Here is an 18,356-nt window from a genome sequence, read left to right as displayed (position 1 = left end):
TCATCCTGTGCTTCACCACCACGAGTTTGTAGCTTAAAAAAAAAGAAAAGACAGTTTTGTTTTTTGTTTTTTAAAATTTATTTATTTTTTGGTTGTGTTGGGTCTGTTAGTTGCAACACGTGGGATCTTCGTTGTGGCACGCAGGATCTTTCGTTGCAGCACACGGGCTTCTCTCTAGCTGTGGCACACAGGCTCCAGAGTGCATGGGCTCAGTAGTTGCACCACGCGGGCTTAGTTGCCCCGTGGCATGTGGGATCTCAGTTCCCCAACCAGGGATTGAACCCATGTTTCCCTACATTGGAAGGCGGATTCTTAACCACTGGACCACCAGGGAAGTCCCAAGACAGTTTTGTTTATGAATGTCTTTGATAAAGCAGTATTATTGCTATTATTAAGTCTTCACCCTTGACAGCGCAGTTTTTAATATTCTACGTGATGAACTGGGAAGTACTTGCGAAACACTTGTGCTGCATGCTGAAGTACAGTGGTTGTCTCAAGGAAAGCTAAGCGAGCTGCTTTTCCCAGGAAACACTGTTTTTACTAAGAAGAACTACTGACAGACTATGGGTATTCATACTTGGGTATTTGGCAGAAATTTTCTCAGAAATGAATGAAGTGAGCTCATCATTTCTAGGAAAATAATTGACAGTATTTCTTACCAGTGATAAAATTTTGGGCTTTTAAGAAAAAATAATGAGACTTTTGGAAATCTTTTATATGCAGTTATGAATTTGACAGCTTTCCAATACTTCAAGTACAGGGCTGAGAGTTTTCTTGTGAGATTATTGGTGATATTAATGCATATAATTTTTAATATTATATGAAATATGTCAACATTTGTAAATCTGCACATTTTCCAAATGACTAATGCATGATGTGAAAAACCAAGCATAGGTAAAAGATCCATTCAAAGTTCAAGATACATCAGTGAGTGGTGTTTTGTTTTTTGGTTTTTTTAGACCAGTGGATTTTACTGTAACAGAGTATTTAATGTAAAAGGGAAACATTCATTGATAGGATTTCAAATTCCACATTGCAGGTAACTCTAAAGCTACCACATTTTGAATTTTGATGTAGTATCAAACAATAATATGCACAATTAACTGAAAAAGCTATTAACATACTTCTCCCTTTTCCAACTACCTATCTGTATGAGGCCAAACTTTCTTCATAAATTTCAACCAAAACATCATATTGCAACAGATTGACTACAGAAGCCGCTGAGAATCCAGCTGTCATCTATTAAGCCAGACATTAAAGAGAGTTGCAAAAATGTAACACATTGACAGTTTTTTTTTTTTCTTTTACTTTTTTCTTTGTGCCACTCAGCTTGCAGGATCTTAGTTCCCTGACCAGGAATTGAACTCGGGCCCCCAGCAGTGGAAGCTCAGAGTCCTAACCACTGGACTGCCAGGGAATTCCCAAGACATTGCCAATCTTTTCAAGACTTTTTTTTTTTTTTTTGGGAAAATATAGTTATTTTTCATAAAACATATTATGTATGTTAATGTAATAGATTCATTATTTTCTTTTAGAATGGATTAATAAATATTTAAATTTTATTCAGTTTAAATTTCTAATATGATAAATATTAATAGATGATAGCCCACACAAACAAAAGCTTTTGGAGTCCCTCAATAATTTATAAGAGTTTAAAGAGGTCCTACAACATTGTAAAGCAACTATACTCCAATAAAAATTAATTAAAAAAATAAATATAAAGAGGTCATGAAACGAAATGGTTTAAGAACTGCTAAGGTGTGACTAAGGGGAATGTTCCAAGATCCTTGTCTGGGCTTCCTTGAAGCCTCCCTCTTTATGTTCATCTCTTCTGTCTGGAATCATAAAAAAGACATCTAGGCTCTCCCAGCCCCCATTAATAGACCCAGTTCCTACCAGCCAACACATGAAAGTCTTTGGAACAGGAAGTAGTGATCAAAGATCTTCTTCGCCAGGCCACACCCTGACTCCCATATTATGGGATTAGGTGGGGAAAAACCCAGTTAATTAGAGTTCTCAGTATTTTTCCAGGGAGAAGCTGCTTTTTATTTTCACAGCTCTGATAATTTCCATTTAGGAGGTAAGGTTTTAATGAAGCTGTCAACTTAGTGTTTGGAATCAGACAGGCTCACCTATTTCATAGCTTTAAACTTTGGGCAAGCCATTTTTTTTTAATAAATTAAGTAAGTAAGTAAGTAAATAAATAAATAAATAAATTTATGGCTGAGTTGGGTCTTTGTTGCTGTGCGCTGGCTTTTTCTAGTTGCGGCGAGCAGGGGCTACTCTTCGTTGCAGTGCACGGGCTTCTCATTGCGGTGGCTTCTCTTGATGCGGAGCATGGGCTCTAGGTGCACGGGCTTCAGTAGTTGTGGCTCACGGGCTCTAGAGCGCAGGCTCAGTAGTTGTGGCCCATGGGCTTTGTTGCTCCACAGCATGTGGCATCTTCCCGGACCAGGGCTCGAACCCATGTCCCCTGCATTGGTAGGCGGATTCTTAACCACTGCACCACCAGGGAAGCCTGGGCAAGCCATTTTTTTTAATCTCTCTGATTCCCTGCAATTCCCTGTACACAAGGTAAAACTGGATTAACAATAGTTTTAATGGTGTTGTTGATACTTAGTAGGTGTGTTAATAGGTTTTGATTCTCATTCCCCTTGTTCCTATTAGAAATTTTCTTGGGCTTGGGAGTTTGAGGTGGCAGTTAGCTTCACCACTCTGTGAATCACGGCTGAATGACTGCAGACTCCTGTCAGAGAGAGCAGTTCAGCCCAACTGTTGGATATATTTGATTAAGTGCATATTTTTATAATAAATCCCACCCTCCTACACACACACACACACACACATTGCACAAAAAAGCAAGGTGATTTGGCATATGATCAATCATACCTTTTAGATTATCAGCTAATTTCTACTTGGCTCTTCAGAAAGCGGATAAACACTTTGATATCACGCAAGCAAGAAAGAATAGCCTTCAGTGAAAGTGTAGGTCCTTAGGGACTAGCTCTGTTCTTTTGAAGATATGTGTGCCATACTTTTAGATACGAGCACATAAATAAAGTCTAAATCATACCAGACCTTGTTCAGAATTGTCCTTCTATACTAAATCATTCTCCATGTGCTAATTTTAAAATGTAGTCTTGATCTTCTCTAGTTTTTTGGAGGGGAAGTTCTTTCTCTACTGAAAACAGAGCATTGAAAAGAGAGGGCCCATTATTGTTTTCCAGGGTTTTATTCTTTTATTCCCCATTCCTTAGCGGTATCTCCTGACCTCTGGTACTGTGGCTCCTGGAAGGCTGAGAGTCGTTATTGTCTGGGGTTAGAGAATCCATATGCACAAGCACGTTGTCTCAAAGGACACTCAAAGTATAAATGCTTTGTGATGGAGTTTGGGGAGAAAAAGACATTAAAAGGGAGTCTTAAAACTTGAAAACAGTTTCATATCGTGGTAGTTTATACATCATGAAGTCATCTGGTGTCTCCCAGCAGTTATCATACCTGGATTTTCTGTGACTTGGCTTTCCCCCCACCACTCCTGACTGAGACCTAGACTCTTCCTTACTCTTTACTCATCGTCTTTCCCGTTTATCCACATTTCTTCTGTCACCCTCCTATAGTACACTCTGCTTGCTTTCAACTCCTAATGATTGGTCTAGGGTATATTCACTTCTCCCTCTCTCTCTCTTTCTCTCCATTTTTGATGTTACCATTTTCCCTTAAAGACAACTTCTCATACCAGTTTAACTTATGACCAAGTGCCCATGACTTTCAGGTGTGAAATACATGAAATTTAGAAAGTGGAGAGAGAAAATGGCAAGTGAAAGGGTAGGACACTGCTTTAGAGGTCATTCACCTCAATTTCTGGGGGAGTGTGAAAGCTTACAAAGTGCCAGTTTGTCTCCAAGCTCATTGTTTCTGTGCACGTTCACACACACACACACACACACACACACACACAGTAGAAGCTCTGGCGTGCTTTCATTCAGCCCCACTCTCCCAGCACTCAATGTCCTGCCGTTGTCTTCCAGACTGCTTTGGTACAGTTTGCCCCTGAGGAATGAACCTGATACTTGTGTTCGGCTAATGGTACCTGAAACTAGCAGCCTCCTCAAATGCTTGAAATTAAACAAAATACTCTTTTGATAAAGCCATATACTCAGAGTGTTTGGAGTGCAAAAGATCATTTAGAAAACCATTTCGTAGATGAGTGCCTTTGTGTTGCAATGACTTGTTTGTTGGAGGTTGACCTAGAACAGCATGCAGGCCACTTCACCTATCAGCACTCTTTTTCTTGTAAAGGACTCCAGTTCATTTGACTATAATGGGATTATTCCAGAATGAGTCACTAGAAATAATCCTGCTCTGAAAAACCTAGAGATGAATTGTAAATAAGTCCCTGTATTTGGAGTGAGTTAGCAAATAAGAGAGTACTTTGAATTCAGTAGAGGAAATAGACAAATTAATTTGATGTTCTTGGTTTTATTGGTAGGTGAATCTTTAGGTGGTTGTCATATTTAAGGTAGGAACAAGTATATTCTGTGCAGGAGTGAAAATAGGTTAGAATTCTGTTTTTAATCTTTATCATACACATGGCCTATTCGAGTTCTTATAAAGCATAGCTGTACTTGTACAGGGGCTTATTTATGGTATCAGATTCAAATAAATGTTCATTCTCTGCTCTCTCCGGTGGTCTCTGCCATTTTGGAGAGTATCTGAGTACCAGAGACACTCTGAGATCATCTAAAAGTATCTGAAATACATAATAAATCTGTTTATTAATAAATCAGGTAGTATTTACCGAGCACTGATTAATACGTTTTAGCTAGATGCAGTAAGTACAGCAAACAGCATGAGTTTTGTTTGAAAATCAAATGTCTTGCATGTAATTAAGAATTCATGAAAGTAAATGTTGGGATGTTGCTTTTGGCTTTTAATTATTAAATAAGCATTATTTATTTTTTCTTTCCAAAGGAAGAAAAAGAATTTGATAAAAGGGAAAAGTTGCCCCCCTTAATGAAGTAATTCAGTGAACCTTCTATTTATGTATTGTAACCATATGTATTCAGCCAGAAGTTTTTCTTCTCTTCTCTCTCTCCTACAACTAAATAGCTTTGGGCAGAAGCATGCAACCTTTTTGCTATTAAGTTTCTCTGAAGTAAGGCCAGAAAGCTTTAAAAATATTTTGATCAAGATGGTTTAGGAGTCTGGTTATGACTCAATTTGTTCTGACTGATTTGATTGAATAACATCTTGGATTGTCAAAGAAGTGATGTAATGAGTGTTTTCTCATTCTGCAGGATATTCTTAGACTAACAAATGTATCTCCCACCTACTATAATATAGAGAACTTCCCTTCTCCCCCAGTTGAGGAGCAGTTCCCCTGCTCAGAAACTGGTCTCCTCTTACTTATAGTGGGATTTGTTAGATTCTTGTCCTTTTCTTTCTCCTGAGGAAGTTTGAACTTGCTACCTCTTACTTTTTTTGTTGTTGTTGAAATTTTCAATTTTAATTTCATAAAAACTTGAAAAAAATTTCAAACTTACAGAAAAGTTTTAAGTACAGGACCAACTGTCTTTTGTATCCTGAAGTTTGGGAAAGTAAGTTGTAAACATAGCGCTTCATCGTCCTCAAAAACATGGACGCTCTCCTACATAAGTACAATATGTGCATTAACATCAGAAAATTAACATTGACGTATTGCTGCCATCTAATCCTTATAAGACAGGCCTGTGAAAACTAGTCAATTGCCAAAAAAAGAAAATTTGAGCACTGCATTATGCAAAACAGGTCATGATAATTCACAGTTGAGAGGTCTCCGTATAAAACAGAAAAAACGTATATGCGTACTGTATGGCAAATGAGGAGGCAGGTGAAGATGATCACGGTAATGGGACTGCTGTCTGTGTGTTTGCCTAGGACTCCAGAGCGTCTGCATTCACTTTGATGCTGAATATGTGAGGTCTTGTGATGACTCATCATGTGACGACCAGTTAGTGCCAGCCTTTGGCTTTGCATTTGGCCCTGGTACCTTTTCTCAGAGTCAGCCATCTTGGTCTTGTTGGTCTGCTTCTTGACATAGCCTCTTCGAGTTCAGCCACTTAGTACAAAGTGCAGGTATTTCAGACCAGCAGAGGGATTCCTCAGTGCATGCAGGTTGAAGCTGTCCATTGCACCTTAAGGGTGGTCTCACATGAATGAATGTCCTGCCCTATGTCTCTCTTGCTGAAGAGTAAGAGAACTCACCCTCTGTGATCAAATAGACACACGCTTTGATTTCACTTTATTTGTTAGAAAATTCCTAAATGAAGTTCTTCATATAATTTTTCTCTGATTTATGTTAGAAAGTGCCGTTGTCACAGTGACAGTATGGCTGTGAAATAGATACGCTGAAGAACAGTTTTTCTTAGAAAAAGTAAAAAGGCTGATTAATAAAGCTAGTTCTTTGAAAGAACTATTATAGGAAACCTCAATTTAAAAAACTATTTTCCTGGTAAGTTTTAAATGTACAAATTTACATAAATGTTGATTAAAGTTTTTTTTAAACATTTAAAGAAATTCAAGGACTTCCCTGGTGGCGCCGTGGTTAAGAATCTACCTGCCAATGTAGAGGACAAGGGTTCGATCCCTGGTTTGGGAAGATCCCACATGCCGCGGAGCAACTAAGCCCGTGCGCCACAACTACTGAGTCTGTGCGCCCTAGCGCCCGCGTGCCACAACTACTGAGTCCACGTGCCGCAACTACTGAAGCCCACGTGCTCTAGGGCACGAGTGCCGCAACTACTGAGCTCGCATGCTGCAACTACTGAAGCCTGCACTCCTAGAGGCCATGCTCTGCAACTAGAGAAGCCACCGCAATGAGAAGCCCGCGCACTGCAACAAAGAGTAGCCCCTGCTCACCGCCACTAGAGAAAAGCCCATGTGCAATGAAGACCCAATGCAGCCAAAAATAAAAAAAAATTTTTTTAATTAAGAAAAAAAATGAAATTCAAGAAAAAATTCACACATCCCATTACCTTATCAAAGTAACTTGTGTTCTTTATTGTTTATATGTCTGTTTGTATAACTTTTGCAATAAGAATCTTGTTTATATTAAAAAGTTATTGCACATATAGATTCTGATTATGATACGTGCTCTTAAGGCTCTTGCAGACCAATTTGAAGATAAGACTACGTCTGTATTGGAACGTCTGAAGATTTTCTATTGCTGTCAAGTGCCACCTCATTGGGCCATTCAGGTATTTTTGTTGTTGTTGTCATTGGGTATGGAAAATACTTTGCATTTGAAAGATAAACGCATTAGATGTTTATGTTTGAGTTTTCAAATATTTCAGTGAAAAGAATAAAGGTATCTAGCTGAGGATTGCCAGTTACTTCAAACTGCTATTTGAGTAAAGTGATATTAGACTTTTATAACATTAAAAAAAAAATTTAAACTAGATTAACTAGAGCCACAGAAGTCTTCATTTTCAATGTTTAAAAGCCCTTTAAGGACCTTCTGCTAAAGAATGAACCTTTTAAGCAAGTTGTGTACAAAAGGTAAAGGAAGGCATTTATTCGGTACTTGATATTGTGAGATACCCTTAACTACTCTCCTCTTTCTAATGATATGAGAATACCTAGTTTAGCTCCCACGCCATGGTTCTCCTGTGTAAGAGGCGTCGGTTCTCTATTTTGTAAAATTTTAAGCACTGAAGGCCACTTAAGATATGTGGTCCAGTTTCTTAATTCTACAGAAAAGAAAATTGAGGCCCAGTGCAATTAACTACACTTTTCCAATGTTGATCATATAGCTGTTCATGAACTACATCTCTAGTTTCCCAACTTTTAGTCTAGTTTACCTCCTTTCCTCTATCTCCATTGGGTTGTAATTATACCAAATAATACCAGCTTTTACTGCACATTTATTATGAGGTACACATTTTGTTCTGCCTTTCACACACATTATCTTATTTTATTGCAAAAATTTTGTGAAATAACCCCATTTTACAGATGTGAAAGCTATGGTGCAGAGAGGCTAAGTGGAGTTAAATGATGCTAGCCAGAAATTTCTAGATGATTTAGTAACTATTGTCATTTTAACCAGCTTCCTGTCCTCTCTTGTGGATTATGCACATAGGTAGTGATTTAGAATTATAAATGCCAACCCACAATTCAATGACTCAGAATCTCCATCATAAGATTTCTTAGAGAGTAGGTTATATTCTTAAGCACAGTGTAAATGAGGGGGTTTACTACACATTGGGATTCATTTTGTCTATTGAAGGCATCTCAATAAAACATAGGCACAAAAAAAGCTTTGTTATAGCATCTCAAAAGGAGTAGCTTCTTCATCAGGAAGGTGGAACTTAAAAACTGGAACTTATTGGCATGTTTTTGACCCTGATCTGTGAAATTTAAGTGCTTTGTACTGTGTGATTTGTGGTGTATAAACATCTCAGACTGTTATTATGACAAAACATGTCTTTTGAGGGTGTAGCTGTTACTCTGTTTCTGAACAGAAGCATTAGGAAAATTAAATACTGTTCAAATAAATTTAGAATGTAGGCTAAGTGTTTATTTTATCTGCTTAGGAAGCTGTGGATTTTAGGATATTTGGGCAGTTAGATAAACATCCTCTTTCATTAAGAAATTAAATCATTTTTCTTTCATAATAGGGAGTAACCATATCTTTATGTATTATTTTTAAAGATCAAGAAATAACACATTAGTTTATTATAAAAAGAGAATTCATCTTTACTGCTAGCTAAAGATCATATCAGCTTAGATGTCATAACTTTCTTCATCTATTAAATGAAAAGATTAAACTACTTACTACATGAGCATTAAGATTTATTCCAGCTCCCACATGCTATGTTCAGGTTTTGAAAATGTCCAACCACATATTCTAAAATAGCCAAATTCTCTTGTATTTCATGGGATACAGAAGAATTGGGCCATCCCTTTTATTTATTTCGATAATATGTTAGCTTATAATTTTCAGGCATATTTCATTTTACTTTCTAAGTTTGTTAGTCCTGCATGTTCCATGTCCATTAGCATCTTAACTCTTAAATATGTATTGAATTTTGAAACCAGACCTTATTCAAGAGTCTCACCTACTTTTTAAACCTTTTTTTTCTTAAATTAATTAATTAATTAATTAATTTATGGCTGTGTTGGGTCTTCGTTGCTGTACGAGGGCTTTCTCTAGTTGTGGCGAGCGGGGGCCACTCCTCATCGCGGTGCGCGGGCCTCTCAATATTGTGGCCTCTCTTGTTGCGGAGCATAGGCCCCAGACACGCAGGCTCAGTAGTTGTGCCTCACGGGCCCAGCCGTTCTGCGGCATGTGGGATCCCCCCAGACCAGGGCTCGAACCCGTGTCCCCCGCACTGGCAGGCAGACTCCCAACCACTGCGCCACCAGGGAAGCCCTAAACCTTTTTAATATTGTTTTTCTATTCCTGCAGGTTAGACCACTTATAATATACAGTATGTTTATTTTTGAATATATTTAACCTTCACTCACCTTACCACAATTTGCACCCTTTTATCTGCCAAGGACTGGGAAATTAGTAGCTAAGTTTTTTAGGATGTGCTTAAAATAAATTAGTGTTTTCATTTTCCTCAGCTATATGCCCAGAAGTGGAATTACTGGATCATATGGTGGTTCTATTTTCAGTTTCCTGAGGAACCTCCATACAGTTTTCTGTAGTGGCTGCACCAGTTTACATTCCCGCCAACAGTGCACAAGAGTTCCCTTTTCTCCATGCCCTCAGCAACACTTATCTCTTGTCTTTCTGATAATGGCCATTCTAACTAGAGTTTTAAAAATTGATTTATTGGATATCAGCTTTACAACAGATTGTCGTATATAGAATCTCTAGGTAATGAAGAAATACAGATTTTGCCTTTTAAGTTCTGAATTCTTGGGAAAAAATTGATATATTGAGTGTTTTGAACAGTTCCTATATTGTTTTTTAATTTCTTACCCCCTCTAAAGAGGCTTGCTAAAGTAAAGGTAAGTATTGAATGATTGCAAATTTCTAATTAGTAGAGGTTGAATTATAGAAATTAGGCATTTAATACAGTAAGCAGATGCTTAAAATGGCGGATTGGATATACCTACAAGTGGAACAGGAATCTGTCTTTGTGTAAAGGATTATTCATTATTTTAACTTGATTTTCTAGCGCCAGCTTGCAAGTTTACTCTTTGAGTTGGGATGTACCAGTTCAGCCCTTCAGATATTTGAGAAGCTAGAAATGTGGGAAGATGTTGTCATTTGTTATGAAAGATCTGGGCAGCATGGAAAGGTATGTAATAGTAAAATTCTGTGTACTGGCCAGGGCCTTTCATCTTTGAGCGTCTTCTCACTTGTTTTGTTTTTTAAGCCTACTTTTGCCAACAGTTCACTTATATTCCTTTTTTCACTTTTTTCCCCAGAAATCTTTTTAATGTTTTCTCTGATTTCCGTTGGGGCAAATTATTTTGTCTGTATGTGTATGTGTATATAAAAGAGAAAAGCAAGGCCCAAAACTGATACAGTATTTGCTCTTTGTGAATAAATAATGAAAGCTTTAAACACATTGCACCTTGTGATCTCTTTCCTTTATTAACTCTCCTTCTGTAGACAACTTCAAAATGAACTATTAGGAATTATTTTAAGCACCACTGTGTTGCCTTATGATCAGAGGCTGTGGGTCTGAAGGAAGGTTACCTAAGAGGGAGGGCAGCTGGCTTGGCCTGTAGAAAATCCAAAGGGTGTGACAAATCACCCTGAGTTGGGGCAGAAGAGTTGTCAAGTGTGTAATGCACATTTAATTCCACCCTTAAGTTGGGTCAAGAGAGAAAATGTTGCCATATTTGCATCTGCTATTAATCTATTGTTTTTTCCCTCATAAATGAAAAGAATTTTTAAAGAATAAAGAATAAAGGACTATGCAGTGTGTGTATGTTCAATGGACACGTTGAAATCATTTGTTAATTTTGGATTAAAATTTTAAATGGCTAAATTTCTATCATAAATGTAGTACACAGGCAGAGTAAAACCTACAAATTGAATCATTTGTGTCTACAGTCAGCCTTTTGCCGTCACCCTGAAAAAGAGAAATGGTGGTACATGTGTGTCTGTTTCTTAATACCTTTCTAAGTGTGTGTATTTTAGACTAATAGTAGAAGTTACGTTCCTTTCACTAATCACTAATGTCAGTGAAGGTCTTTGAATTGTATTGGGTTAAGGAGAGACTACCATGGTGATAACATTTTACTATAGAAGATAATAGAATTATAATATTTTCATCCTGGGAAAGGGCTCCATAATCATCCATTCCATTTTCCTCCTTTTCCAGGTAAGGAAAGGAGTCTTTAACGATTCAGGTTAGGTTGCAAAGCTAGTTATTGATTAATAACTTAAGAGACCACATGACGTAGTGGTTAAAAGCATAGCCCAGACTGCCTGGATTCAAAAGCTAGCCTTGGCACGTGCTAGCTTTGTGATATTGGGGCAGGTTACTCAAACACCCCCCAGCCCCCAAGCCTCAGTTTCCTCATCTAGAGGCACATAATCTGTCTACCTTACAGGTTTTCGTGACATAATGTATGTAAACTACATAGAATGGTGCTTTCCTCATAGTGCTGTGTGAGTGTTTGCTGCTATTACTGATTCTAAGACATAATGTTTTTCACATTTTAACGTCTTTGAATTTGGAATATATCTATCACTTGATGGCATCTGTCAGTCGCTGTCAGTCAGGTGGCCATTTGGCCAGGTTGTAATTGCTTGTGCTTGTACAAGTTTAGTTGTAGCTATATTTAGTATCATCATTTCAATTGAGTTATGTACACAGTGTCAGCTCTACATATGTTGGGTTTAATTGCCATTTAAGATACCTTCAAAAAGATTCCATTATGATATGGTATTGAAACACAAAGTTATGGAACACACAGTAAAGGACCAAAACAAAGTCAAGAGATGTGAATTTAACATTAGTGAAGTAAACATGTGCCATTGGCAAAATCATCACAGTTCCATTTACTTTTCTTTAATAACAACTAAATGCTTTATGGGAGCCAAGTAAGGAAGACATCCCAAAGTAAATGAAGCTGTGTTTTGTACGGAGATCTGTGAAAAAATGGTTGCCATTTAAAATGTCAAGCAGTGTATTGAAGGCAGGAAAAATTGCCAAATTTTTCTGAATAGATTTAAAAAATATCAAAGCACTGAGAGGCTGATGTGATTCATCTAAGGCATTGTGTCATAATTTAATTGAAAGCGTTTTTTCTTTATTAGTTAAGAGTTAGTCTTACAATTGATGGCATCTCAAATTTGATGAAATATAGTATTATGTTTCTTCAGGGACTTAAGTATTTTTTTTAGTGCCCATTGTCTGGCACACAGGTAGTACTCAGATATTTGTTTAACAAAGAAATGAATGGATGAATGAATGGTATCCTGACTCCCAAGATACCATTGATATAGTTCCCATTGCATCATTCTTTACGTCGGTCAGTGAACAAATAAATAATAACTGTATATAAAAATATGGAAGTTTTTGAAATAGTGATTTTTGAAATAATTAAGCAAGTTGGTGAATCACAAATACCCAAAGCACATTCTGAAATATTATATTTATTTAATTATTTTTAGAAAGTATGGAAAGTAGAGACTTTCTCTTATTGTAAAAGAAAAAATATAATGAGTCCATTCTTTGGATGGATGGACTATGGAATGGATTTGACTATGTTTCCTAAAGTAGTTGTAGTATTATTATTTTTTAAATTTGCACATAACCTTGTAAGAAATGTCTTATAGTAATGATAAATTCCTACGTTTTTAATCACTCTATAAAATGTGCATATTTTAATTTTTAGGAATGTATAGTCATTTACTTTGTCTCAAGTCTTTTGTGAGTTACAGCCAAACATCCTTCAAAATCTTGATTTTAGCTTTTTATTTGCCACATAAAAGACTTCCCTTACCTGTTTTTCTTATGCTGTATTTACAGATTAGCTTAATCATAGACCCTAAAAACGTTTGCATCAAGTTGGAAGCAAATGTTTTATTTCTAAAACAGCTAAGATTCTTTTAGTATTTGGTTGTGTGCCAGTAGTTGTCACCACATTTTGATTTAAGTAGAAGTTTGTGAAATTTTAATCCTTGCATTTAGTGCTTAATGGCATAATTTATTTTTAAAAGGCAAATTCGGAAGAGTATCTAAGTCTAATTATTGTGCTCTGGTGCTCATGTTTGCACCCCACTAGTAAGATCTCAGACTTTCCAATTTAGAAACTACCTACAGAAATTCTCGTTATTTAATGACCACTGGCAAAATAGCTAAGATTAATATTGCTTGACCTTGGGGTCAGGACTGGTTCTCATCTGCTAGCATTTAATTTTTTAAAGCTATTTGGCACACTTACTGCAGTTTCCCCAAGGCTTTTCTATAACAAAATTTTTATTTTGTTGCTCAAATTGGGTCCATAAGTGAAAAGACAAAGACTGAGCAGGCGTAAGCTGCCTGGAGAGGGCAGGGGGGAAGGAAGTGGAGAGATTCAGGTTGGGACCTCTCTTATTTTCTCTTGTTTCTAGGAAACAAGGCTTACCTGAGATGCAGAGCCTTATCTTTCATTATGCTACAGTTGCAGATCATTGTAGCCTTTGGGCTTTAACATTTTTTTCCTTTAAATTGCCAAGTAAATCTTTTCTTTCTAAAACAGCTGAGATTCTTTTTAACATTTGGTTGGGTTTTGGGGTTTTTTCCTTCTAAGATAGTTTCTTTATATGATTTAAGAGAGTTCTCACGTGTTCTTTTCTCACACTACAGTCGAGCAAGCTTCCTAAAAGGCAAATCTGATCATGTTGTTCTGACTCTTCAGGAACTTCCCTGTGTCTCCAGGATTAACTCAGAGCTCTTTAGGGTGAATGGTCTTTACCTCATGATCTGACTCCTGCTTACCTTGCTAACTGCATTGTCTACCTACTCTTTAAAAAAAAAAAATTTATTTATTTTGGCAGCGCCGGCTCTTAGCTGTGGCATGCGGGGTCTTTGTCGCCACATGTGGGATCTTAGTTGCGGCATGCGGGATCTAGTTCCCTGACCAGGGATCAAACCCGGGCTTCCTGCATTGGGAGCACCGAGTCTTAGCCCCTGGGCCACCAGGGAAGTCCCTACCTACTCTTTTATCTCTGCTTTGTCCCCCTTTGTACTCACTCATCCAGGTTGTGCCCAAAGTTCTGGTAGGACTAAACTACTTGTAATTCTTGATTTTTCAGCATTGTTTGACCTCAGAACCTTTGCACATGCTATTGTCTGTCTAGAACTTGTCCTCCTTCAGCTCACTCCTTATTCTTCAGATGTCTCTTTGGTGATTGCTTCCTACAGTGAACTTTCCCTGAAATCTCCCTTGAAGATTTGGTGATATTCTCCTGTGTGCTCCTCCAACACCCAACAGTGCTCTTATCCTTCATGTACTGGCTTAGCTCACCTGCTAAGCTGTAAGCTGTTTAAGAACAGCTTGTGTCTATATTATTTATAGCTGTCTCGCCAACACTTACCGCAGGCCCGGAGCCTAGGGAGAACTTAAATATATTTGCTGAATGAATGACTAGTAGGTGTTTGTAGAATAGTGATTGCATTGAAGCAAATCTCCAAGTAGACACTCCTTATGGACTTTACATGTGGTGAAAGATACCTCTCCAACCCCTGCTATATATTTTCTCTCCAAAAACAAATTATGAGATCTCACCCCTCCCATTTCAACCTTTTAATTTTAGGAATAGAAATAGGAGCCTTCAAGAACTTTTATTTTTGCCCTGCAGATGCTAAGATACTGTGAGCATGCTGTTATTATGTAATGCAATTTTGAGAGCCTTTTATGTACTACATTCTTTATAGAATTATTTTGTCACTGTCATTTAATATTTGTAACAACCTACAAAGTATGAATTGTTTTTGCCATTCTACTGATTAGCCTTAGTAAGTGGCAGATTTTGGAATCCAAGCTCAGACCTTCCTTTCCTCTAAAGCCCACACTGCTTCCCCAACACCTGCCCCCCATCCTGGTTGTTGTTAATCCCTTAAAATTTGATGGTCAATTTGTAAGTTAAAACCTGCTGTGTTCACTTGAATGAGGAAGATAGGCAAAACAACTGAAAATGTAACTTGGTGTACAAATAGGAGATGATCAGCTAATTGGATAACAAGGGCTGTTTTTAATTATTCTGTTTTATCTTGGACCTGGAATATTTATGTTGGCAGGTATCCTTTGAAAAATCAAGCCAGAGCGTGGTACAGTTACACACATAAATGTAAAGAGCAATTAGTGAATAGTTGGCTCAGTCAGAGAGTGAATAAGACTAGGCATCACCCCATGGAAAAGGGGAGTGAGCGACTGGGGTGAGATGAAGTGTTTTGTACTTTTCACCTCTCAGTTGCCGCTCATAGAACAAGAATGTAGGCTAGGGATAAACTGCCTTTCTGCTAGAAGGATTGTATGTGACAGCCATAAGAGTACAAGGTTCTTTGGTGCTCTCTTAGTTCTGCCCTCTCGTCCCATTCACTGTGTCAAGGTCAGTAGAGCACCTTTCCAGTGGTCCAGCTCCCTGTTTTTGAGAACCAGTCTCTGCAGTAGTAAAAATTAGAATCCATTTTCCTCTGTGCTTCAGAGGAAAAGACTGAGTTAGACTATGCCCAAAGTTGTTTGAGCTGTACGCAAAACACACACACACACACACACACACACACACACTTTTAAAAACCTGAAGCTATTGTCAGATGGCCAAATCTAATTCATAGTACGACTTTAAATTCTTAGCCTGCCATTTTTTGGTCCCCTTGGAGCAAACCTCTAGTTGTTAAGCCTAATTCTGTCATTTCTGTAGTCCTGAAATACACTTGTTATAATTAGTACCATCTCTGGGTCTAGAGCTCATTTCCCCACCTTCATTTTTTTGCCAGGAGAGCTTCCTGTAGTTGTTGGTCTACCAATTCCCCTACCTACATACTGACCAGATGCAGTGTCAGATGAGGGCCACTCTTATCACACATTAGAATTTTTAATTCCTTCCGCTCATTCACAAAATTGAGGCCCAAATCGCAGCCAAGAAGGGCAGTTTGTTTTGATAATTCCTTCTGACTCAAGTAGGAATAATTTTCCTGAAATGTTTTATTTTTCTTTTTATTAGATACTGAACTGAACTTTCACCCATATTCTTTACCCCAAACCCAGGGCCTTGTCTCTAACAGGGTGCTTCCTGGAATCCTAATGTGCTTAGGGTAGGGTCCCTGCTTCAAACCTGAATATCCCATGTAACAGCTTGTAGAAAAATATACCTTCAAAAATGTGAGTCCCAATATGGCATATATTTTACTATATTAACTTTTTTCTTGCATATATCTAAAATTCTCAGTTACCTCTCAACACTGGACTGTTTGATCAAAAGGTACATCACCAGGGTACGGAACTCAGGCTGTCAGTTTTGCTCCTCGGTATTTTTAGTCCTAACGAGACTCACTTCTTAGGTGTGATCACTTGGGTGAGAAGGGCCTGTGACATTCACATTCTGCTGTATGACCTCTCTGTTTGCTAGGACTAACTTGTTGTTAGATCAGTCCTAATTTAGTCATGCTCAGTGTTGATGTCAGCCAGAGCATGTCCCCAAAATGTTCTCCCTTTGTTCTCAGTAGGAAAAATATTTTATGTCTCTATTTAGAATCTGAAGCCCTTTGTGATTTCAGTGTTAGTTTCAGTTGAATTCATCCAACATTTATAGAGTACCTGCTGTGTGCTGGGCAATGGTATTCCAAAGATGAGAGAGAAAAAAAACTTACCTCCGAGGAGCTTATAGTCTGATAGTGCAGATATTTGTGAGCAGAATACTTTAGTATAGTTTGACAGATGCTAAGATGGAAGTGTGTAGATTCCAAGTTCTGTTTGGCCAGCAAAATATTTCTCCCTCTGCTATCCTTCTATAAAGCAACAGTCTACTCAGTTTGTATCTTGTACAGATTCTTTCTTTGAGATCTCCAGGGCCTCCTCCTGTGATTCTACACATTTTCATAAAAAACTGATGTTTGGTTGAAATCAGCCTTGAGTGGAAAAATTCAGCTTTACCCCTGTAGCATCAGTACTTTTCCCCTTTGTCCTTACTTCCTCCAGTCTGTTACATGAACACCTGGGTACATAAACACCTGTTTAACAGTTGACAACAGTAATTCTTCTATCTTTGGAGAAACTGTACACAGTTGACTAGTATGATTATTTATAGAAAATTTTAATGTTTCTAGAAGCTGTTTCAAGTTCCTTTCCTTCTTCCTAGTAGTGAAGCCTCAAGCATCTTGCTTTCCAATCTGGTTTTCCAGTGGAGGGATTGAGAAAAAACACAAACATTAGTTTAGGGCTTACTGTGTGCCTGACAAAATGCTAGGTACATTTCACATCTAATTCTTCATCGTAATTTTTGGATATAAATTTGTTATTTATTTATTTATTTGGCTGAGTTGGGTCTTCACTGCTGCGCACGGGCTTTCTCTAGTTGCGGCGAGCGGGGGCTACTCTTCATTGTGGTGCACGGGCTTCTCATTGCAGTGGCTTCTCTTGTTGCAGAGCACAGGCTCTAGGCATGCGGGCTTCAGTAGTTGTGGCATGCAGGCTCAGTAGTTGTGGCTCGCGGGCTCTAGGGCGCAGTCTCAACAGTCGTGGCACAGGGGCTTAGTTGCTCCACGGCATGTGGGATCTTCCCAGACCAGGGCTCGAACCCGTGTCCCTTGCACTGGCAGGTGGATTCTTAACCACTGTGCCACCAGGGAAGTCCCTCACAGATCTTCTTATTGTTGGAAGTCTATAGAATGGATTATGTTTTCTAGGGACATGTTAGGACTCTTTTGGTTGTAAGAGAACTAACGTATACTAGCTTAGGCAAAAAAAGGAATTTATAGGTTCATGCAACTGAAAATTCTAGTAGACCCATCATGATAGCCGTATCCAGGGGCTGAGATGATGTTATCTCTCCAAGAGCCAGACAAGATGGCCCCTGGAAGCTCAAGGTTAGTAATCCCAGTGGAAAAATACAGTCAATTCCATGGCTGTAACAGAAAAGTTCTGAAATGCCTGAGGCATGTGCCCTTGCCTCTGATAGGCCCTACCTGTACCAACCACATGGAATGGTTTCCCCTCAGGGAAGAGGAGTTCTGTAATCAGAAGATCAGGGAATGGATGCTGAGCAGGAAAAAGAGCAATTGATGTCCACTGTAGGGTGGGAGCTTAATTTTCTAAATCTAAAGTTGCAAGAGGTATTTTGTTTGGCTTACATAGTGTTTTGAAAAAAAATTAGAGTAAGCATTTTCAGGCAATTTCATCTAAAATTCTAGATTTCTTCTCTT

At 38.2% G+C, this 18,356-nt stretch overlaps 1 protein-coding gene across 5 annotated transcripts in view; it reads left to right on the top strand.

Moving 5' to 3' along the window:
- Positions 1 to 18,356, top strand: part of TTC27 (tetratricopeptide repeat domain 27) — a 190,670-nt gene that overhangs the window by 106,873 nt on the left and 65,441 nt on the right. For 3 of the 5 annotated variants that reach the window (XR_014254108.1, XM_082426978.1, XM_082426976.1), the window contains exons 11-12: positions 7,140 to 7,235; positions 10,167 to 10,289. The exons of 1 other annotated variant lie outside the window; for it this stretch is intronic. Coding sequence is in view for 3 of the 4 variants with exons in the window: in XM_082426978.1 (XP_082283104.1) it covers positions 7,140 to 7,235; positions 10,167 to 10,289 (219 nt within the window). In the remaining variant the exon portion in view is untranslated. The remainder of the gene's footprint in view (positions 1 to 7,139; positions 7,236 to 10,166; positions 10,290 to 18,356) is intronic. One more of the 5 variants, XM_082426977.1, reaches the window with a different exon arrangement.

This window comes from Balaenoptera physalus (assembly GCF_965194825.1).
Source record: "Balaenoptera physalus genome assembly, chromosome: 15".
Taxonomy (NCBI): domain Eukaryota; kingdom Metazoa; phylum Chordata; class Mammalia; order Artiodactyla; family Balaenopteridae; genus Balaenoptera; species Balaenoptera physalus.
The sequence above is the reverse complement of the archived record's forward strand: the minus strand, read 5'-3'. Positions and strand labels throughout refer to the sequence as shown.